At 45.5% G+C, this 23,433-nt stretch overlaps 4 protein-coding genes across 4 annotated transcripts; 1 reads left to right on the forward strand and 3 right to left on the reverse strand.

Annotated features, from left to right (window-relative positions):
- Positions 1-2,410: 2,410 nt before the first annotated feature.
- On the reverse strand, positions 2,411-3,019 carry ATNIH1004_002339 (uncharacterized protein; the record flags this gene model as incomplete). The annotated part of the gene is made up of 2 exons (XM_033567034.1): positions 2,411-2,827; positions 2,891-3,019. 2 exons carry the CDS (start codon positions 3,017-3,019, stop codon positions 2,411-2,413), a joined length of 546 nt encoding a protein of 181 aa, XP_033429029.1.
- Positions 3,020-7,832: 4,813 nt separating this feature from the next.
- On the reverse strand, positions 7,833-11,656 carry ATNIH1004_002340 (uncharacterized protein; the record flags this gene model as incomplete). Its single annotated transcript, XM_033567035.1, has 7 exons — positions 7,833-8,389; positions 8,574-8,965; positions 9,009-9,632; positions 9,695-10,155; positions 10,179-10,305; positions 10,376-11,148; positions 11,195-11,656. 7 exons carry the CDS (start codon positions 11,654-11,656, stop codon positions 7,833-7,835), a joined length of 3,396 nt encoding a protein of 1,131 aa, XP_033429030.1.
- A 1,193-nt stretch (positions 11,657-12,849) lies between these two features.
- ATNIH1004_002341 (uncharacterized protein) lies at positions 12,850-13,656 on the reverse strand (the record flags this gene model as incomplete). Its single annotated transcript, XM_033567036.1, has 3 exons — positions 12,850-13,057; positions 13,102-13,317; positions 13,469-13,656. The coding sequence occupies 3 exons, from the start codon at positions 13,654-13,656 to the stop codon at positions 12,850-12,852; spliced, it is 612 nt and encodes a 203-aa protein (XP_033429031.1).
- Positions 13,657-15,890: 2,234 nt separating this feature from the next.
- ATNIH1004_002342 (uncharacterized protein) lies at positions 15,891-16,666 on the forward strand (the record flags this gene model as incomplete). Its single annotated transcript, XM_033567037.1, has 2 exons — positions 15,891-16,281; positions 16,404-16,666. 2 exons carry the CDS (start codon positions 15,891-15,893, stop codon positions 16,664-16,666), a joined length of 654 nt encoding a protein of 217 aa, XP_033429032.1.
- Positions 16,667-23,433: the final 6,767 nt, after the last annotated feature.

Genomic DNA, 23,433 nt, shown 5'->3' on the forward strand with positions numbered 1-23,433 from the left:
AGAGCTCCCTGTGCTGAAAAACCGACACCGACCCTATCCTTGGAAACACCCTTACCACCTTCTCCCCAGAAAAAGACTGCAGTCCTAACAAGGTGGCACCCCCGAGTAATGTTTTCTCTTCTCCCTCCCCATTCAAATACAAATACACCGTAAGCAACCTCTCCGTCCCATCCGATGTAGTATAACACCCATCAATATGCGGCCGGAAATACTCCTCGCCCTTGTATTTCAAAAACCGAAGGCGCTCGTTCAGCCGCGTCAGCTGGAAGCCTTCTGTCGAGGTACCTGTCACCAGCGGCCGATTAGAAATCCGTACCATATCGCATTCGTGTAGAAAAGGTAGCAGCGAGCAAGTAGTCTGTCTGGGAGTTCGGACGAGTCCCAGATAATACGGCCGCAGTTGCGGGTGTTGATGGTTTGGATTTGGCGGCCGTTGACGACGTTGAGAGCGCGGTCCCAGGGATTTTTTCAGACCGTGGAGTTACTCGAAGCCGTCGCCGTAGTATTCTTTCAGATATTTGAAACACCGGTGCTGCTTGTCATACACACAGAATTTGTGACTTTTTTTAAATGCAGAAATAGCTAGAGTAATCCTTTCTTCCTGATCCTCCGAAGCTTTTGTCTTCGGAGTTCTTTTTGGTGGCATGGTGGTGGTTAAACGAGATTAAAAAGGGACGCGTAGATATATGGGGGAGGTGCGTCGCTCGCTTACCGATTACGTTAGGAATATCTTCTGGTGTCAGAATTATGGGCAAATTATATATGCGGAATGCCTGACAGCCAATCGACAGTAATGTAAGAATCAGCAGGAACGGCTTTTAAGCATGAAGCATCAGAGCGATAGTTGCGAAACGCGCAAAATACAATACTATAGAGCCGTTCGAAACAACAAACAGGATATGCAACGTGAAATAACCGGGATCGTATAACAATCGCAAGAAAACGGGAAACATGCCTCTTGAGCGAAGATAACAGGCGATACGGGCCCTTCTCTCAGCATTAATGGGATACATACCGTTGGCATCGCCATAGCTGTAACTACGCGCCAAGCTATCTTTTCGGCAACTGTGGGAAAGGCAAAGTTCCAACTATGTGAATCGCAAAATCAGCATTGCGGGCTCCTGTGCCTTTCGAAGCGAAGGCAAAGGTAGTATAACATGCTCAGCAACATGAATACCACCAAATATCAGAGCAATGATGGTGACAAATGAGAAAATCATCGTCTGAAGGGTCCGTATTTGTCTTTTATAGACCCCGTCGGACATTGGCGGAACTAGAGCGGGTGGGATTCCCAACATCGAAATAAAACTGTAGAACCACCTGCCCACTTGCACCTGATTTTGCGAAAAGCTCCGAATTGGTGCTGCCTGCACATGTTGCCAACCCATTGATATCTGCCCATGGTGTCCCTCACTTCCTAAGGAGTCTCGCTCCGTTCATAAGGCAGCTGGATAATAATTTGTGTCGGCATATCCTTTGGCTTGAGCCACCAAAATGCATAGATCAGAATTCCGCTTGTGACCTACGCCATGGTGCCACATTGAATATATCCGCCTATAAAAGACTGAATTAAATGCTAGACTCCGTAGAAATTAGATTTATCAATTTTATGCTCCGATTTGTCATTCCCATGCCTGTAGCCTGACAAGTTGGCAGGGGGTGTAAACTCCTAAATGCGACACTATGGAAAAGTACCCTGTTTAAGCCTAAGATTAGAAGTCACCTCCGGAGTTAGCCGATCCCAACCCCGAATCGCTTCAAGTCCACCTTATCACAACGGGGGGGGTGGGAAAGATAGAAATTACTGATAAAAAATACAATTCCTTGCAAACTAGTGCAACGCCAGCGGCCTCCTCCAAGTAGAATACTACAGTCCGGGACCCTGCATTCTGGGTAAGGGTGTGAAAGCTAGGCATTAGCCTGTTATCGGTAAATCTGGGCAGGTTTCTCCCTATCTTATAGGTAGGATTTCATCACACACGGCTCGAGAAATGAGGCAAGCTAAACCCCAAGGCACGTAATAAAGCAAATCCAGTCTGGACTCAGTTAAATGATAACTAAATTGATAAGATGCCTGTTCACCTTTTACAACCTACTAAGATGCGAAAGGTAAGTCAGTTATTAGTATGGTCTAATAATTTTTTTTTTTTTTTTGCCTTCTCTTCTTCTAGGCACAATCATGGGAAGAAAAGACGGCTAAGAAATGTTAATACTCCCTAACAGTTTAGAAACAAAAAAGAAATTTTTTTAATACAATATTAGTACTTAATACATAAGAAAGAAACATATAGAGGTCAACATAGAAACAAGAAAATGTCAAAAGTTGACAAGAGTATAGCAACCTCCATCGACTCGAGATGATATCAACCGACGAAGGATGCATCAGTAGGTAAGACGCAGTAGTTAGTTGTTAGTTGTTATGGTAAATCCCCCAAAGAACCGCCTGACTTTTGATATTACCATTGCAATTCATTTTGCCCTTCGCAGCGACCTTCCCATCAGCACCAAACCGCTTAACGGACTCGTTGATTATATCAATGACGTCCTGCCCGCCGACAACAAAGTTAACGTTGCCATTGACCTTGGTGGTCTCCACGCCAAAGGCACAAGACCCGTGCCGGGCAAGCTCGCGCTGGTGCTTGCCGATAACCTGGATGGTCCAGTCTGTACTGCTGTCGCCCTGGATGTTCTTGATAATGGTCAGGCAGTCCTCGACAGTAGGCGAGGCGTCGCTGGTCTGATCCTCAAAAGATAAGTCCCCGCATTCATCCTTGCCCGGAGGGATATCGCAGGGGTAGTTGGCGCTTGAACCCTCCTTGGTCGTGTCCTAGGATTGAAAGGCGCGGTCGGCGCTGCAGACAGGGAGGCGCATGAAGCCGGGGGTCGTGACGTCCACGTCCATCAGGTTAGACATTGTCCCTTTATTAGTCGGGTCCGCCAGTTTAAAGTCCTCTTCCGGTTTGGAGCAGCTGCATCGCAAGCAGTATTTAAAGCCTGGAGTAAGCACACGGCGCCCCATAGATGTTTGCAGACTTAAAAGTGTAGCAGACCTTTCTGTTGGTCCCTGAGGTATCCGCCTCCAATAAAGCTATAATTACGTATGATTCACATATGGCTAATTACGAGGCATAAACATTTCTACGCGTATGCAGGAACTATAGTCCGCTTAAGGGAGAGATGGCACATTCGAGCCATAACTAACCCGGAAGCATGCGTGCAGGCCGTAGTACGGGTGTAAAATGCTTACTTTGACAATTCATATAAGAATATTATTTAAGTGCAGATAGTGTGCAACATCGTGGGGTATGTTCCCATACACGCCATAAACAAGTAGTAGCAGAGTCCTAGAAGGTATTGTAGTGGAGGAATTCGGGGGATTGGCACGTGACATTTGTATGGATAGCTATTATCTTATTAAGTCCTCGTTCGAAGAGGTAACAGACAATCAACAACCTTCTCACAGACCACGGGACGCAGTTGCGTAAAGGGAATGTTGCCTTCCCTCCTACCAGGAACTTGTGGGCTCGGGGCCCACAACTTCTGAACTGTCTAAGAGTGTTTCCTTGACATACTCTTTCGGTGTTCTACCATTTTCCTCTCATTCAGTATATACAAGTGTATAATATCTAGATATTTTTATGCCTCTACCAAAGCTCCTCCGAATAAGGAAGCTTATTACGATCTTATCAGTCTACGTCACTGCTCTTGTCAAAATTAACAGAGTGAGGGAACTATGTTCCAGGAGGGCCTGATAGATAATCAGAGACAATTATACTATTACTAGAGAAATATTGCATTATAGCATCCAAGACCTGACTTTGGCAAGTAATAAATGTATTCGGAAATCCGCTTTAAAAGTAATACGGATCTGTGTCCACTCGGTCGAATATATCCTCATCAATGGTTGATTCATAGTCTTGCTCGAGACCCATTATGCTTCTCTTTCCTCTAGCCATGCTATTATATTCCATGCCCTATAACCTTCTGTTCCAGCATCCGCTCCAGCTTCTCTATTAATGTGATCCGAAAATCCCATTGTTTACTTTCTATATACCCCTCTTGAGCATCGCTTGGATAAATTAGATCAATAAACAGGTCCCTTAGACCCTTAAGGTCCACAAGTGGTAAACAAACCCGAGCATACATTTTAAAGACTGTTGTTTTCTGATCCTTAGTTATTCCAGGCCGGAATGGGAGATTATAGCCTTCATGCACATCATCCATGCGAATTATCAGAGTCAGTTCGGGAAGATTGGCGTGATTGGAAAAATAGGAAATAGCAGATAGCCAACTCTGATAACCAGAAGAGGTAGAGGGAAGATATTCCATCTTAAATGGAGGGAAAGTAATTTCAAGAAACCTTAAGTAGCGCATAGCGTATAGAGGAATTGCTTTCTCGAAAAATAGGGATGCTTCCACAGTGCCAGGGCTTTCTTTAACAGGTTTGTGTTTTCCTTTTGTAGGTTCAATGATAAATCGGTTTTGAGAGTAAAACACCTCTAATGCCATGAGCCTTATATTTTGGTTGACAAGAAAATAGTGCAGATAGTGGGGCCCAGCATCTGCATTTACTATAAAATGCAGAATAGCTTACTGGGCAGTAATATCCCCACCATACATGTTCACATCCTCGACGTATGTAATCGAGCCGAAAGCCAAATCTAGGACTCCACCTAATATTCGTCGGCGCAACAAGGTCGGAAAAAGATAAGATCTTAATTTGGAGCTCCCTTGGGAGGGAACAGAATAAAAATCTGCTAATTATAATTCCACCAGTACTGTAGACTGCTGTCTCTTTGGCAAGCTGACGCAGCTGCCAATTAGGAGAGCAACTAAGCCTAATGCAGCAGCTCCTCAGACTTGGAAGCTGTGAAAATGGAGCCAGAATCTGCTCAGCAGTTTTATAGTCGTTGTTTCGCACGTAAACCGTATTCTTAACTGGTTGGGGGCCATATGCTTAGCCAGCCAAGCTGCGTTTTTGCTATTCCTTGAGTTTGAGCTTATCCTGATATGAATTTCCCTCCAATTTCCTGTTAATACCTTTATAAACCTTTTGACATTTGTGATTGCTGGTTTTGCAATCTAATGTTTCGCAGCAGGAGGTATTAAGTTTGATAACCAGCCGAGAAAGGAAAGCAAGACTATTTGGGTTGAGATTTCGTAGCGGTTGGAAGGTTTCAAGGTCACAGTAGTTGATTATAAATGTATTTGACGAATATATTATCCGGTATAATATTATTATATATAGTTCGACATGTCTGTAGGAGATTGTATGTTGTAGGACAACCATCCCAGTACACATCATCTGGATGTGGAGGGTGACAGCAAATTTTAGTACACCCATTTAAATTGCCATAATCCTCATTATGCTCCTTGCAATAGCAGAGGTTAATCGTGCAACCCAAAGCTAACCCTGCTTCATCATAAATTTTTTGCCGTATTTTCGGGGGAAGAGCAAGAAATAAGAAGTATAGGCTTCTGATTAATATTTAACCACTGGTCTAGGCGTATTTGCCGCATTTTGGAAGAAGAGAGACAGATTCTTTATGTAGTTATCAAACGCAATGTTGGATTGAAGTAACAAGTCTTGCTTCCTTGGGATTCAGAAGCGGGGCTATTATCTGTAGTAGCGGTGTAAAGAAAATGCTATCTGTTCCTAAGAGATGGCTGTATTTATGTACCTTGCCACACCGCCCAAAACCCAACCGGCCCGCCAAGAACTGTTAGATATACGGCTATTCCCGAAGAGGAAATAGAGTACGATTGGTAAAAGGGTCTTATTTTGAATAAATTGAGCTGGTTGGGCTCTTCTTGATTATTCTCTTCTTGGTTATTCTTGATGATTATTTTTGTTGTGTGCTTGGTTTTACCCCGATCTAGTTACATGATTCTGGTCCACCAACGGCCATATTATTTGGCACTCCTACAGCTCTAGGGAGTTGATTAACCAATTCTGCACCCAAAACATCATACAATACGAAGCGATTGGGTAAAGAGATAAGCAGTAAGTATTTGGACTAGTTAACTAACTAGTCGCGCATGTGAGGTAAGCGACAATGTACTGGTGTAGAATACCTGACATGGGGATAAATATGGGGTATTTGTAAAGGGCTAGAGCCCGTTTGACCTCTCGGGCCAATGTCCCTATTATCCCCGTTGTCCCTATTGTCCCTACTGCCCCTACTGCCCCTACTGTCCCTATTGTCCCCGTTGTCCCTATTGTCCCCGTTGTCCCTATTGTCCCTACTGTTCCTACTGCCCCTACTGCCCCTACTGTCCCTTTTGGCCCATTGGCCCTCGATCCATGTCACGTGACTCCCGACCTTGTTTACGGCTCATTTTCCTCTTCCTTTCTTCCTTTCTTCCCTCCAACGATTCCTTCTTGACGCTATGGCTTCCGGTGTTCCGACAGTTCATCATATGCCTCTGAGCACGGATTTTTTCATATGCCTTCTAAGTTCGAGAGTTATTCTCGATTCGCTTTTGGAAATTCTACTGGTTCGTTTGTGAATATTCTCGCAGTGGGACGCAATTTGCGGAATCGTGATATTGTGAGGTCTGTTCATCTTGTTCCGAATGTTTTGTCAAACTCCTATGGAGGAGTTTTTGAGATAGATGTTCTCTATACGACCAAGCGTTTGACTACTGGGTATATTCCTGGGTCGGATCAAAGAGCGCGACAGTTGGAAGCTCCGTATGTATTTTCGGATTTGCTGTAGATGGATAATGAGGGTCCATGGGTTGATAATGATCACCATTTGAGTCAACCGGAGATTCGAGATGACCGGCAAGACAACTGTTTTGTGTCGTCGTGTGATTCATACGAGTTCTGGTGCGGGGAGCTATTATTCGGAGAGTCAACGAGGGAACAGTTCGCATGCTCGGATTGTTATTCCTGTTGAAATAACTGTTCAAAGAGGTTTCAGTTTTATTTTATTTGTCGTTTTTGGAATTATTATGGAGGAGCATTGACGAGAGTGTTTCTCACTGTGGGTTTGTCGAGCGTTACGCCGTATCAGTACGGATGGTGACGGTAAGATTTTCTGGCCCAATTTTTTTTTTTTTTTTTTTTTTTTTTTTGCATATGTTAACTTTTTCTAATAGGTGCTAGAACATAGTATGTTGATGATTCGCTGTTGCAACTGAGTTCTGCGTTGTGGAGCTACAGTAAAACGCCGCTATAGCGATTGATTTCCATTGGTTTGAGACTGGTTATGGTGGCTTTAAAGGCCTGATGCTGGCAAATAACCAGTGGTCAGGACTCATCTGGGATTACTACCTAGAGGACCACACGGCTGACTCAATTATCCATGCTTTGAGACATCTACTTGGAGTGCTTAAACGGATGGATATAAAGGCACAAGTTATTAAATGTGACAATAAAACCGTGGGCCAAAAGCCTCGCACTGCAACTTTTTTGATGTCAGATCTGTAGAATTAAGCCCTCCGCACCTTATACAAGTGCTTAAAATGGCGGTGCAGAGCGCTCAGGGGGTGTGATAAAGGATAAGGTTCGAGCAATGTGAGAACATGCTAAATTACTTGCATTTCTATGGCCAGAGATTGTACGTGCATCAGTCTATCTTTCCAATCAAACACCTCAGTACCAAAACAATTGGGAAACAACTTTCGATCAATTCCATACCTACATTGCGCACCAAGATGGCATAGTGGTCCATAACAGTAAGCCTCAGCAAGCGCATCCAAAAGTATATGGATGCAAAGCCTTCGCCATGACCACAGAAGCACTGAAGAAGTTGAACCGGAAACAGAGATTTAATCCATGAGCACATATTGGATATCTAGTTGCATATGATTCCACTACTGTGAACTTATTCTGCAAAGCCGCCGCCATTCTCCTTGCCATTTTGGATCCAGGTGCGGACTGAGCCGCGGATCAGGTCTTCCTTGGTGATGTCGCCGAAGTTTCCATCGGTCAGAGAGTCCAGGGCCAGGAGCATGGAGAACTTGTTGTTTCTGCAAATCGTCTGGCAGAGGCCATGATCGGTAACAATCTGGCACTTGCATACCTTGGATTTACCATCCGGATACACCAGGTAGTACTGTTTGCCGTCAACGCAGGCTCCCGTGGCGTCCATGGTGTCGTCCGTGATGTACTTGCTGAGCTGCTTTTCACCACACCCGTGGCCTGCGTCAATGATGAAGGCGTACGATTTAGACTCCCGCCACAGGGTGGGGATGGAGTAACCGAAAAAGCACTTTTGAATGTTGGCTCGGAAATCGTTCTTCAGAGTAGTGTCAATCTCTTCCTTGCTGGGGCGCTTGCCTTCGGATTTACCCTCGATGAGCTTTCCATTGGCCATAGACTCTCTAAGGATCTTGATCACCTCCTCGAGATCAGGTGAACAATTGCTTGAGTGCAAGAGAACTAATGTTGGCCCAGCCGTCAATGGTGTTCCCCATATAGTGTGAGAAGGAATCCTGTTTCTTCAGCCGTCCACGGAGAGCTATCCTTAGGCAACACGTCTTTGGCAATGGTTGTCCCTTGACTGATTAAGGTCATGCTAGTATCCTTGATATTGTCTAAAGTGCTGCCCTTCTGGAGAAAATACGGGAGTCCCTTGAGAACGGTGTAAACGGGCCGCCGGCGCCCAGGGTTCCCAGGGTGATCAGGTCAATCAGCAGCAAGGTCCAGGTGCCATCCGCCTGGGGGATCGGCGCAAACGTGTTCTCCATGTCATCGAGCTTTGTGCTGACAACCAAGGCAACCTCAAACAGCGTGTTATGATAGTTCTTGTGCATGAGATGGATTGTAGCTAGCGAGTTCCAGATGAACTGCGCCGCGGGTCCCGACGACTTCCCATTCGCACCAGCTGGGCAGTCCAACGTGCCGCAGCTGTCCATGGTCAAGTCCCCACAGTGAGTCTGAGCCCCTATCTGGAGGGTAGTTGTAACCGACTCCATGAATTCCAACCCTCGGTCCCTGTCGGTGTCTTCCCAGATCCTGACAACGTCCGCCCACGCTGCAGCCGCTCAACTCCTTCCACCGTTCAGAGGGCGTGTGGTCGAATGGGGCGACAATGTACGGATGCTCGCAAGTCCAGTCGGTCCAGTTGCCATTTCGCGTCATGTCCGTCTTAGGATCCTCTCCTGACATAGTGAGTTCTATGAACATGGCCCATCTCGTTGCCGGCGGCGGCACATCATGGTATTTCTGTAGATCAGTGGCCCAGTCAGAGGTGCCTCCCAGGCCCCAGGCAGAGTAGAGCGCGGTGCGAGTCTTCTTGGTTGCGGTGCTCATGTAGCTCACCCATTCAGTGTCATCATAGACAAGAATGTTACTGTTGCTGCTGGAGTCGACAAAGTGCTTAACAACTCGGCCTGGCTCGTTTAAGATCTCAGCAATCTCAGCATCTGCAATATAGCCGACTGTACCAGTGCATTTCCCCTTCTTCGCATTTGAATTTAACCGGTCGCCGGTGAACAAGCAGTTGGGGCCATAGCAGCCTGCCTCCGCCATCTTAAAGGATCGCCCATAGCTAGTCACACCAACAATAACCTTCTCTCCAGGGACGCCTGCTTTGGTGATCATCGCCAGTGACTGCTTTGTTTCTGTGAGGTTAACCTGACTGCGCAGGCAGTTACCCAAGTCGCATTCTTCCTGGGAGTTACTGTTGTGGGCATCCCACTGACCATGGAGATCGTAGGTCATGTAGACAATGTAATCAACTACCTTGTGATTTTCGCGATGGGGAACTGCTTCAAATACCAGTAGGAGGACGGGGCAGCAATAGAAACAGACTTGCCGGGCAGGAGGTTCTTGAGAATAACAAGAAAGGCAAGGTAGTTGGGACCTTCTTCCTCAGTCCCGGGATCAAATTCTGGAAGATCAGGCGCTCCAGGATATTCCCAGTCAATGTCAACACCATCAAGGTTATTTTTCTTGATAAAATTAGTAATCTTGGTCGCCATTGTGAGCCGGTTCGCAGGCTTGACCCCATTGCGGAAAATCTGGTAAGTAGCAGCGTCAGTCGAGAAAGCCCAACCACCAAATAACAAGATCTTCTTCGCGCCAGAAATGCGCTTGAATTCCCCGAATTGGTACGAGGACAGTCTATCACCAATCTCAACGTCAAAAGCCGGGGTCAATGTGCCAAAGCCAAAGTTGATGTGCGTATATCCCGAGGTGTCAATCTGGGAGGCATCTTGAAACAGACACTCCCGCTCAAGCAGTAGCCCTCATAGTAGGCAATCTTGATAGCGCCGCTTCCGCTGCCTTTGACCACATCAAGGCCACAGTTAGAAATACAGCCGTAGGTGCCCGGCTTAGCAGTTCCCGGGGCGCTGGTATTAATATTAATACAAAAGTCCTTAGTGATACCACATGCCCTAGATATTGCAGCAGGCATTCAACGGGCAGGGGTTCATATCCGCAATATCCGAGCCATCGGTTGGGGGCTTAGATCCTGGCTTCTGGGGACCACACACTGCGTTGGCAATCGGAGCAGGGAAAGGCGCATCACCTTCGCTCAGGCACATGACTGTGTCCTTGTACAGAGGTTTACAACTGTTCCAGCCCCAGGTATTCTTGAAGTTTTCAAGATCGTCCCTGGTCAGGCTGTACTCAGCAGCAAGATTGTCACAATTGTCATTCTCCTTGACTTGGTATGTAAAGCATGAGCCATCCTTGTTAGGCTTGGGGCGGAAATCCGGAAGGTCTCCCTTGGAGCAGCAGACGTATTGCTTAGGCTTGAGTGTCGAACAAATGTTATTGCCCGGGTTGTACTTGGTGAAGTCAGCTCCCGAAATACCACACTTTACAGCCAGGTCCGCACAGCTGTTGCCAGGTTCTACCTGAACGGTGCGGCACTCAGCACGCTTGTGGAGCTTCTTAGTCGCGACAGTCGAGTTGGCAGTGGTGGTGTGGCTCGCGTGGAGAAGCGGCGCGGTGAACATCGCCCGGCCAGGAAACTTGGCGGAACCCTCGAACGACAGGCAGGTCGCGTTGGCCCAAGACTTGATAGCGTCCTGGATGGGAGAGAATGTCCCACGGCTGGTGGCCATGATGCCGAAAATATGGGTGCTGTCGTAGTCTGGCCCGCAGAGCTGCATGGCCAAGTTCGGTGTTGAGACATTCAGGTTTTCGAGGTTATCCTGGAAGATCTTCAGGGCAGACTCGCTGAGGCCCTGGCTCAGCAACCCCGGCCAACGTAGAGACCAATGGTAGCCTGACCAGACTGGCCATAGATGATGAAAGGCCTGTCTGTAGCTCCATCTCCATGTCCCTTCTCAGCATACGCGCGGATCTGGCCGACAAGAGACCGCAGCCCGGAAGCCGCCAGCCCATCTCGAACTCAACATTAACTGACTCAACAGAGGCAACCTGCACACCCGAAGCAGGGAGCAGGTCGAAATCAGGACCATAGGACGAGCAAGCGTGGATTTTGTGGCTCACGGCTCTGTCATCAACAGGGTCGTAGAGCGAAAAGTCGTAAAACATGGTCTGTTTGCATTTCTTGATCTGGTTGAAGTTGGGATACACCGACCAGTTCCTGATAGTAGGTCCGGAAACACTGCATCGCTCCGGGCAGACATCGGCGCTGCGATAGCCTGGACTGACAGAGTTTCTGAACCTCGGTGTGGCCGCGGCGCCAACAGCACCAAGGACCGCGATGAACGATGACAATGTCACCATTCTGGTACGGCCTTATAGTAAGAATGTAAAAGTAAAGAATAAATGAGAAAGCATTTTCCACAGGACTAGGCACTGGCGCAGTGGCCTTTATACTATTTCTGCAGCTTGGCTCCTCCCTCCTATCCTGGCCTCGAGTCTGAGTTTTCTCGCACCTTTCCAATTTCCTCCTCTCACTCCCCTTAAACATTGCATCAAGTCATTTCCCCACTTAGCTCAGCTAAAAGCTCTACTATACTAGACCCGCAGGCCCCGGGCGTACTCGTACGGTTCATTACAAGTCTCGCTAGCAAGGATTTCGGCAGGTGTTCAGGAGAGAAGTTAGAGAGTTAAACAATCATTCAGAGTACTCCGCACGTAGACTCCGCAGATAGAGGGCTCTTTAGCCTCAACATGTGAGCGTCTGGCCATGGAGAAGGGATCCTGTTTAATCTTACTACATACTAGGTCAAGTTCCTTGGTACTGTTGGGGGTGGAGTGGCAGCTCGCCTAGGAGTTACAGTACTCGGAGAACAAATGGGCGAATTTATGTGACTGCAGTAGTGTGGTCAGGTACGGAACTATCATTGGCCCCAGGGGTGATAACATTACTAGGCACCTACTACACATCTCTATTGCACTGGAATGTACTTAGTGGGGTGGGTAATACGCATACGCCCTTCCCAAGTTGCCGCGGTAAGACTGTAGGGGAGCTGAATCTGCCCGGACTCTGTTTTGCAGGGGCAGATACTAGATGGTGAGGGGTGGTATCCAGATAGGGCAGGAGGATCGTGTTGATTGGTTATCTTGATTCTCTGACTCTTTGGTTCTACAGAACGATACTTTATAATCTATTCTATAGGGTTCTATTGGAGCCTCAATAGCCGAGAAGACTAGGAGTGGGCCATTTCTTGAACACTGCGATGTAGACTACTGAAGGGGCTTGCAGTTTCTCAGCATCTAGGTGTACTCCGAGATGCTCTTGATCAGTGCCTGATATTTCAGTACATTGTCCGGATTCCGGAGAGGGATCACGCCACGGTTAATCTATTCAATCGCTAACCTCAGCCGTGCCCCTCAGGCTACCTAGGAGACAGGGGATGTCCGTCAAAGCTAATGGTAAGGGGATTCGCGCATAGAGTGGACATGAAAGGTCGATAGATACACAACAAAGCATTAATGCAGGGACAGATTCACGCTAGCAAGGACCCCAACGCTCACAATGCAGCGAGCAGGCAGGATATGCCGAAAACCGCCAGTTGCTGGGCGGCATTCTCATCGTCTGGGCAATCAGCGGGCGGGTTCACGGTCTTGAATTTGTCGCACAGACGGGCTCTCAAGGAGGCTTCCATACTCGCCGTATGGACGAGTCGATCTCGACGCGACAGGGATCGGGTGTCGGCGTCGGGGTAGAGGAGTCCACCACTGCACAGGTGTCATTAGTGTAGTCACCGCCAGACCACCTCCACCCCCAGGGAACGAGCATGGTTTTATCGGTGACATTGATAGCAACGCCGTTGTCCTCGCCGGGGCAGGATTTGTTGGCTGTAGCAGCAACGAGATCCACCTTGAGGCCGGAATTCTTGATGGTGAAAGAGGTCGACCGGTTTGTCGAGTTGCGGATTATATTGCCCCGGACAGGATTCTTGGACAAGCCGTCCTCGTCGCAGCAATCCTGGTGTCTCCTACAGAGTATGGAACTGGACTAACAGGCCTGGGGAAGACGTCATTGCCCGATCCCCCGATCTGAGATGGACAAACTGGTCCAGCCACGAACCCTACTTTCTACACACCTTCTTCAGTTACTTCAGGACCGAGGGTCATTATAAGCTGGACTGGAGCTTCAGCTGGGATTTAAGGTATCGCGCGCGCTCGGCATTCTGGAGGGCAAAGACCACAGGGAAATAGTCGGTGGGCGCATAGGTTTCGTTGCGCGGGAAAACCAGGTCCACTTCCAGGACGCCAGAGGCGCCGACTATGGCGCCCAGGCCGACAGCGACTCCCACGAGCAGGGAGAAGTGCATGCTGAGTGAAGCAAGAGACAAAGTATGCTGGACGGAAGAGGATGGCTCTGAGGGGGATTTGTAGTGCCGGATCAATAAAAGGAATATGAAATAGAGTCAAATTGGCCTTGGCATGAATGGCCTTGGCATGAATTACTCTAAAAAAAGTGGAGACGCCGAACTTCCGTTCCGCTCGGATCAGCCGCTGCGCTAGCGCGGGGCGCTCCGACCTACGTGACCTGGCTAAAAACTGGGGTAAGGCGGCTAGGGTGTCATCGCGTCAGCCCTAGCTTCGGCCAAGAACTAACTACTAAGTATGCACTCAGAGAACAAGGCCTACTAGTATATCATACAATAAAGGATAAAAACAGTGCACTGTCTCTTCAAGGGAGTTTTAAACGACTAGCATATCACTAAGTGGTCCGTTTCTGCAGGAGCAAAAGAACATGTTGTCAAGGGCTGAACCCATAGAACCTACAAGATAGGTTATGTACAAGAAGGAATCGTTGAAGAAGGAAAGAAAGGAAGAAAGGAAGAGGAAAATAAGCGGTAAACAAACAAGGTGGGGAGTCACGTGACATCGATCGAGGGCCAATGGGCCAAAAGGGGCAGTAGGGACAGTAGGGACAGTAGGGACAGTAGGGACAATAGGGACAGTAGGTACAGTAGGGACAATAGGGACAATAGGGACAACGGGGACAGTAGGGACAACAGGGATAATAGGGACATTGGCCCGAGAGGTCATACGGACTCTAGCCCTTTACACATGTCACAAGGACAGAGTCACCATTAATCATGCGAGGCTGAAAGCGAGCAGTGTACCTATCCCCACTCTCCATGCTCTACTGACCGGTGATTGCGCCAGATAGACTACATTCTCAGGATCTAGGGTTAGGCAGCTTACCCTTATGTTGGCCGGGTTCATACATGCAGCAGAGGTTAAGCCCGCCGAGATACTTGCTGTAGCTGATAAATCAATTCAGATCTTGCAAGGCCTGGGAATAGGCAGCGTAGCTGGAAGGTGTGGGCCGAATCAGCGATCGAGTCTTACGAGCCTTGCAGCAACGGTGATATCGGACCCCGCATCACTGACCAATCACAACGGAGCCCAAACTGCACAGGAGAGTTCCGGGTGATCTTCTGTCGGTCGAACCTCCAAATCGTGACATTTGCAGCCTGAGCTAGAGATGTCATTCGTTGTCGCAGCGACTAAGTCTGGTGGCGAAGTGCCATTTTTGAGCAGACCCAAAACCTGCCAAGAAATGTAAATTACGATAACTTCCGTAATATATTATGTTTTGGGTTCTTGGCCGGTTTCGGGTAACTTCCATGTATTCAAAAAGTTCCGAGCCAATCCGCTTGCGATCGTTCCTGAGTCTGACCGCAGAGCGGGTTGACTGAAGTTTGCTAGCATTATCTTTACTGCTTCAGCTATCTACTCCAGAGACTCTGCCATCTTCTCACTGCCTTCAACCTTGCCATGAGTACCGGCGTTAGTCCAGCCTTTGGTGGATGGACTGGGTTTCTGTAGGTCCTCCATGCGGCATCTCAGCACAAAGCTGGCTATCTTGTACGGTGTAGATAAGCGAGCCATCAACTAGGTTCGGCGCGAGTATACGATGTGGGTCTCTCTTGAGTCTCCATCTTGCCGTCTGGCCAGCAGCTTCTCCGCTGGCGTATGCATATTGATAATACACGAGTTGACATTACACTGGCCTCCAGGGCGTCCAGCACCTTGCTCCACCATGGATTCAAAATATATTGAGTCTTGATAAGACATGTCTTTGCGGATGCCCAACGTGCTCAGCAATTTACTTTTTCAATATCCCCGATTTGCTGTTTAGTCCCTCCGGCCTTTATCTAGTGATCCCCACCTCGTGAAGCATAAAAACATGGCTGTAATGTAACAATTAGCTGAGCATTTCAGAGCTACAACTACTCCTAAAGCAGTAGAAAAATGAAGTACTGCACCACTCTAAGCGGGTGGTGGGAAGTAGGTACCCTCGGACGCGGCCAAAAGATGTGCGAACTCTCTGGACCTCAGATTGCTATATAAACCCTTACACAGGCCGTGGGCGTCAATTATTCTCTCGTTCAGGCTGACAATTTACTACGAAGTACATATCCAATCCTCAATTGCACAAGCAGTGTATCCCCGCTGACGCCCATACTTTCTTTCGCTCGTTTCCTCATCCGAGTCCAAGTCCAACATAATACACCTGACATACCTTCTTGCCGCTGGGGTCATCCCAGGAATGGCCGAGGCCCTGTCCCGCCGCGCTGTTGAGTGTGACTTTTTCACCACTGCTGACGTGGGTGCTACATGCTCGAGCTTTGCAAACAGCTGGGGACTCTCAGTCGACGCTCTCCAGCAGCTGAACCCTGGCATCACCTGCCCTAATCTCGATACTAGCAAGTCATACTGCGTGATCGGCACTGTCACTGATGATCCCCCGAGCACCACACGCGCCACGACAACTACCACCACCGAACCTGCGCCCAGCAACTCCCCCACTATGCCCGGTATCGCAAAAAACTGTGATGGTTTCTACAAGGTCTCATCCGGCGACCAATGCGACACCATCGCTACGAAGCACGGCATCAGCGTAGCCCACTTCAGGAGCTGGAACAGCGAGATTAACGACGGTGTGCCTTAAGCCTTCATTCCTTTTTCCCATTTCTGTACGCAACCAAGAACCATCCCTCCAGATCATCTAACATCCATCCCTTTTGCGGTGTATATATAGACTGTACAAAACTCTGGCTAGACTACTACGTCTGCGTGCACGTTCCCGGCGCAGCCACCACTTCGCAGGGACCCAAGCCAACCAAGCCCCCGGGCCCCACGCCACAGATGCCTGGAATTGTCGACAACTGCAAGTCCTTCCACCTGATCAAGGATGGCGACAACTACTGTTCTATCTATACAAATGTGGGTATCACATTTGCGCAGTTCCGCGCGTGGAACAGGGAGATCAATGAGGCGTGCAGCAACTTATGGCTGGGATACTATGTCTGTGTTGGTGTCTAAAACTGGACTGCACGCATGGAGCTGGTCATTGTAGTAGTAGGACTTGGTAGGGTATGGTTCCTCCGAGTCATCAAAAAAATATATACTAGAGCCACTTCTACAGTACCACTATAAATCAATCCATCATTTCCCATCCCATTAGTATTCTCGATGGACAGCTACCTAGGTATGGAATGATATCTAGTTTAAGCAATCCATCATATGACTTACGTACACATTAGGGATTGCGGTAGTGCAAGTGTGGTCTTGTCACAAGGTTGTTCTGTTATTTTTCAGTAGAGCTAGAATCGAACTTCCTAAGGAAGTCATTTAGAATGGAATAACGATAATACTAATAAGCAAACACTACTAAAACAGCCTGAAAAACACTAATAAATATAAACTGGCATGCCAAACCTATGTGGTTCCCCAGTGTCGTCTTTCTGCATAGGTATAACTCAGTCAGCAAACATCATCCCAGCAGGCAGAGAACTCACGGAGCCCAGATGCTGCAAGTGAATGCTCATAGATGAAAAATATATTATCTAGGCCAGGGGCTATGTTTGATCGGCGAGGTTGCAGATGAGTTGGGGTCAAACTCGGGTTCCCAGCTGTTCTTTGTTAAGTAGTCAGCGTACTTAGCAAGCTTGTTCTTGCAGCGAAATGTATTTATCCTAATAGATTAGTAAGAATCTAAGTTGAATTTCTTACATAGGTTTTAATCAGGCCCTGGGCTTTGTCTGCTTTCCGCTTTTTCCGGGTTTTTAGGTTGGAAAACCAGCCACCAAAGTTCGAACTATAGAAGATTTAATCTGCTGGTAATAAACTATTACCGCGAGAATACTAACTTTATTTGTAAAAATTTCGCGTGTCTGTGATTCCTTTAGGACAGGGAACTATTAAACATTGTCAAGGGTTGAACCCAATGTATTGCTCAAGCATGGCCTTCGCTCCTATATAGGGCGCTAGATGCGACTGATCTTCGATCAGTCGTCTTGTACCTTTTTATATGGTCAAGTGGTTTTATCTCTACTAGCGCAGAGACAACCACACCATCACAAACATCAAGGTTATCTCTCCAGTTTATGCGAGCGGCCAGACAGCCATATTTGGAGACTGAAATAAGTCGTTTTAATGATTATTAGTAATTAAAAATCTAACTATGTTAGATTTTAACATACTAGGATATCAGGGTTATTATATTTCGCCATCTGCCCAGGGAGCGCAGGTCCCGAGAACTCCAAGCATTCCCTTAATAGATCTGCCTAATAGGCATAGAGAAAGCGTTCTACATAGGCTTCGAAGTTAGCGCAATTGGCCATATAACATATAGCAAAGGTCGGGCTCTCCATAACCTATTATATTAGTTAAACTAAGATAAAATTTAACTTACCTCTTTCCTAACCAAGTTGTAAATAGGGTAGAGCTAATATGGTCCCAGATCTTGCGAATTATTTCCTGGGCAAGCTGGGGGGGATTAGTATTATTCTTGTGACCATTTTTACCATCTTTAACCAGATAATATATTTTAAAATTGCGGCTGTGATAGGTATTACAGTGCTCGCAAGGAACCCCTAATATTTCCAGGAGTCAAATTATATACTTTTACTGGAACCAAGGATTTCATATGCCTCAACATAAGAGTCACGATCAAGACAGGTTAAGAACTCGGGAGGGTCAAGAGCTGCAAACCTGTCCTCCTCTGATCCCATGTGGTGACGCCTTATTTCCTATGTATATAAACATAACAGATATTCCGTCTAACAATGGCTTCCATTCTAGCCTACCACATAGCTGTTATGTATTCTCGAATTTTAGCATTATATCAAACGTAGAGAAGAAAGGAAGAAAGAATTCTATTGTACAGGAAATGTGGAGAATCTCTACGTTGTAGTGTCAACCGTAAATAAAGCAGTCTTGGTGCCTCAGGCAGCGTTCGACATAGGCCTGGACAGAGAGAAAGAAAAAAAAATGTACAGGGAAAGATTGGTTGAAGGAGTACTAAAGCTAGAGGGAGATCCTTCTCCCTCCAAATTACATCACGACTTTTGCTGTGCGCAAGAAGTTTACAGATATAATCAAGGAACTTCTGTTAGAGCACCTTAATATTAGTTAAGGGCTTAGCATCTATTCTTGTAAAATCTTGACCCCAGTCGTTGTTCAGGTCCGCTTTGTCGTCATTACTGACTTCGTGGTTGGGTTGCAAAGGCTCGTCTGATGCGATAATAACGGAGGGATTCGGGAGCAAGAGTATACGTTATACTCAGACAACATGGACCAACTCCTCTAAGGCTTTGAGGCTTGAGGAGGCCATGGCTATACATCAATAAAAATAGTACTGTACAGAGATAGCTGTGATTGTTTAAACAACTTGTGACAGTTCCATCTCATGTACTGTAGGTGTTACAAGATTCAAGAGAAGCTCATGGAAACTGGGAAAAAGGGCACAGTGAAGACTATCCCGGCTACATAAATATAGCCTACTTGTTGCAGGAGGCATTATTGGTTGACTGCCATACATCTCCTGTTTTTGAATAGAATATAAAAACTGGCGTAGCTATATTGTTTGCTTGGCTTCCGCAGCCGCGATATATTCCACTTCAGATGATGATGTCGCAGTAATTGGCTGTTTTGCGACTTAGCCAACTAACTGGTCCTCCAGCTACAATAGGCACGTAGATAGGAATAATATTTTTTTACTGCATATCGAGCTCAATTAAGGAGTTAAATGGCTGCCATGTCCATCAAGGAATAGCAGGAGATATCGTCCAGTTGTACAGCTAGGTGTAGCAGGAATAAAATGTTTTAAAATTAGTGTAATCCAATGTTTTAGTTGTCTATCTATTCTTACTAGCTTCAAACCGCCAATCTGCTGGTAGAGGTTGTTGATACCAAGTCTCTATATGGACCTTTCCTTTAAAGATAATTCATGGTAGTAAGGCCCAACCACTTGCATTAATATATTTAATAACTTTAACCCATTCTCGATTACCTGGCTATATAAGAAATGGCTTTCCATGCATATCAGCCCTAGTAACTCCTTCAGGCCAATTGCAAAGCCAGTTTTACCAAATTGTAGATATCTTCTTGTGCAATTCCTTGTTATATTATAGTGATTTGTACGCGATTAAACCACTTCCTAAAAGCTTAGCATATTTGGCACACGCTGGTAATTATACTGTCGAGAATATCTTAATTTAAGCTTATCACACTGTCTGATAAAGTTATATATACAGTTTACACCAACTGTCTAAATAGGTATAGTACTATGATTGGAAAGCAGAATATTAGCCATTTCTTGGCATCCCGAGTAGGCCAACTCCGTCGGCGAATCCGGCATTCGGAGATCCGACCAGTGAAGGCAGGGACTTAAGACCTGGCCAAAATAATATGCTACAGTACTTCTAAAGTTAATGCACAAAGCGCACCATAGTAAGAAGCCTGGAATAGCTAATACTATTTAACAACGTACATATCCGAGCATTTCAAACTGCTTTTACTGAAAAGCCGCTAATTATTGGTAGAATTATTCCTTAATAGGCATGTTGTTCTTGTCATCACCATACTTAGTGTCTCGTTTCGGCTAGAAAATGCCATCTAATATGCTGATTGTTTGCGAAATTAGTGGATTATTTATTAATTGCAACACTTTGGTGCGCGCTATGCGAAACAAGTACAGAAAGCACAATTTTTAAATTTAGGTTGGTAAATCGTCAAGAAACTAGAACCATATCGCGCCTGACAGCTTTAGTTTTACGCTGTGGTCAGTATAGGATCTATCTTAAGCGCTTTTTTTTAGAGCCTGAAATAGCCCATTCGCAGATTATGCACTAGATTTTGGGTGCTTAGCAGCCTTCGCCAGTGACATAGCAAAATAAGTTCGGCTAAGAAAGGCGGACATAGGCTGGGGAGCAGAGAAGTAAGGAGATTATAGTTATAAAGGGGGTTATTAACATTCTCGCGTCCCCTTGGCCCCATTACCTTATGCAAACTGCAAGTTCGGGGTGCAACATGGAATATATGTGGATAGAGTTATTTTGCAAATAAAGAAGATATACTAAGCTGGTCCTGGCCGGCCGGGCATCAGCTTGCGCAGTAGTATCTTCCAGTTCAATCTAGGAACAGTATCTTAAATAACAATAGTAACTACTTAGTATGTCTTGGAATTACGGTTTGAAACAGACCTCTATGTACATGATATGGAAGCTACAGTACCTAATTACTAACATTGACTAATACACTTGATTTCAATAATGGTGCGCAGGTGCTATACTGTAGTAAAAGATATGATCAGGAGAGGATGCTTTTAGATAATATGGATCACTGGAAATAATAAGAGGGAGGGAGCTAGAGGAGGATAAATAACTATGTATATAAGGACTAGGGTCAGGCATGATTAGAGGACTGTAGATAGAACCTACTAGTGGCCAACATGTAGCCTATAGCCGTGAAAAGCCTGGGGAATACAAAAAACAATAAAAATAAATATTAACAGTTTATAACAGCGCTGGCTAACGTGATTTGTCTTCTGGCGCTAAGACCGTAGGCATTGTTATTAACAATCTTGCTTCCTACATAAGGGAGAAATTAACCAAATGTTTATTAACTTGCCTTGTGTTTAGGGTATTTCAAGTCTAGAATTTCTTTCACCTATCTTACTAATCTACCATAAATGGAGCTGATCTTTCGCATATATAATATAGTGCGGTACACAAATTCCTGGCTCACACTATTAACCATATTGTTCGGAGCTGGACTAATGGCCGTGTCCCAGAGGGTAATAGTCCGATTAGTGCTAACTATATACCTATAGTAAGCACCTGGAGGCCAATTTAGGTTAATATAGTATCGACTTTTCCTTGGTAGAGTACCATTAACTAAACATTTAAATATAATATCTTTTCAAGTGTATAGCCACGCATACATCATAACAAAACGGCCATCCTCCAGGTGACGGATATCAGATACTATTGCGTATCCTTTTCCGTCTTGCCCCAGATTAACTTTAATAGTCTCTCCTAGTTAAAGTGTCCATGTCTAGAGTGGTGCGGATCGCACTCGAGACAGCTAGTCCCAAGGCTTTGCTCCGGCAATTAGTATAGGTTGTAGGTCTTTTACTCCACTCTTTTTAACAACATAGAGATCTTCTGCTAGGGGAGTTACAGATACATCTCTATTAAAATTTTCCATTCTCCTAGGGACTAGGGTGTTGTTATATTGTATAGAGTCACTGTCATGCGTGCTTTTTTGGAGACGACAACAGCGCCCCTTTTAGAATAGAGTTTGTCTGGCTGGTATTTTACTACTCCTAGTATATCTCTAAGACCAAATTTTTCTCTATATACTAGATTAATACTATATTTCCTACACAAGAAGGTTTCGTATATAAGAAGAAACATCAAAGGACTGCCAAGCCTACCTTATTCCCATGTCCAAGTTTTTTTGAGCCTGGGTAGTTCTTTAAATTTCCACAGGAGTTCTTGCTCTCCAAATTGCTTCTTTGTGTCCCTTCTTTGGCAAGTGCTTGGTCGAAGCTGGGTTCGAAGGTGTTTGTAATATAACTAATATCTATTTTCCGTAAAGACATGTTGTCCATGGCGTTAATAATCTATAGTTAAGTATATCTTTATGTATGCTAACTATACGTCTATTGTACTTAACAAAAAAGGATCTATTAAATAACTATAAAAAGTTTATATGTGTAGCCTCGAACACTCTATGTTAATACAGCACTTAATTATTAATTATTAAGATGCAATAAATACATATAGGCGCTAAGACTCAACAAATTCTCTTACCCTGATCAAACTTGGCAAACAAAAATATGTACAGGATGGTGCAAAACAGCCCTGACTATTAAAATTCTTTAAAATGTTTAGAAGTTTCTAAGTGGGGGGGGAACTTGGACTACATATAGTTAGGGGCAGTATTAAGTAACAGCAGTAAGTTCTTTATAAATGTTTTAGAAAATAACCAAAGCTTTTATATTAAGCAACTTAAGACTCAGCGCCCATTCAAATCTCTATTTATTATACAGGTTATTTTTAGTATGGACTGTTGTGTTCATATTGTAAAAGGACCACTGGCAAATTTAGTGGGTCTCTCCATTGAAGCAACCCAATGTTGTAGTTGGACAGTGCGGATTTAAGGACATTTTTACTTTTCTATAAGGCTTGTTGAGCAGGACATAAGAGGGCAGTATATTTTCAGCTACTTCATAGAACTGCCAAAGCACCTTGGCAACAGTGGGTGGAAACAGCAGAGCCTTAGTGGGGGTAAGGGTAATGCAATACCTAATAAAAAAGCAACGGAAGTGAAATAGCATGGCAAATTGTGCTGTTATTTTAATTTAGAATCACCGCCTGTTATTAATTTAAGGATGTACATTATACTAAGGCTACAACTACTATATAGCAGCTTGCAATAGACCTTTATAAGTGTATTAAATAGTGTCTAGCTAAAGCTGCGCATTACTTCTAAGGGGGGTGGATATATTTCTGGACTATATAGTTCTTTAATAAGGGGTAGGAGTTTTAGAGATTTTGTGTCTTCTTGCAGAGGAATAGTATTTTCATGCTTGTTTAACTTTAGAGCCGAATCAACAAGAATTTTCTGTTCTCGCGCATTTGATATGTTCACGATACTGTATTAATGCGAGAAATCCTATTAAATATTAGTGAGCCATACTAGTTTACGCTGGTATTCAGGTAACTGTTGGATGCGACTGTTGGCTTGTTTGATATAAAGTGTCGGTCCAACCAAATCTACAGTACTAATAACATTACGTC

This window comes from Aspergillus tanneri (assembly GCF_003426965.1).
Source record: "Aspergillus tanneri strain NIH1004 chromosome Unknown AapTan_1_pilon_pilon_pilon, whole genome shotgun sequence".
Lineage (NCBI taxonomy): Eukaryota > Fungi > Ascomycota > Eurotiomycetes > Eurotiales > Aspergillaceae > Aspergillus > Aspergillus tanneri.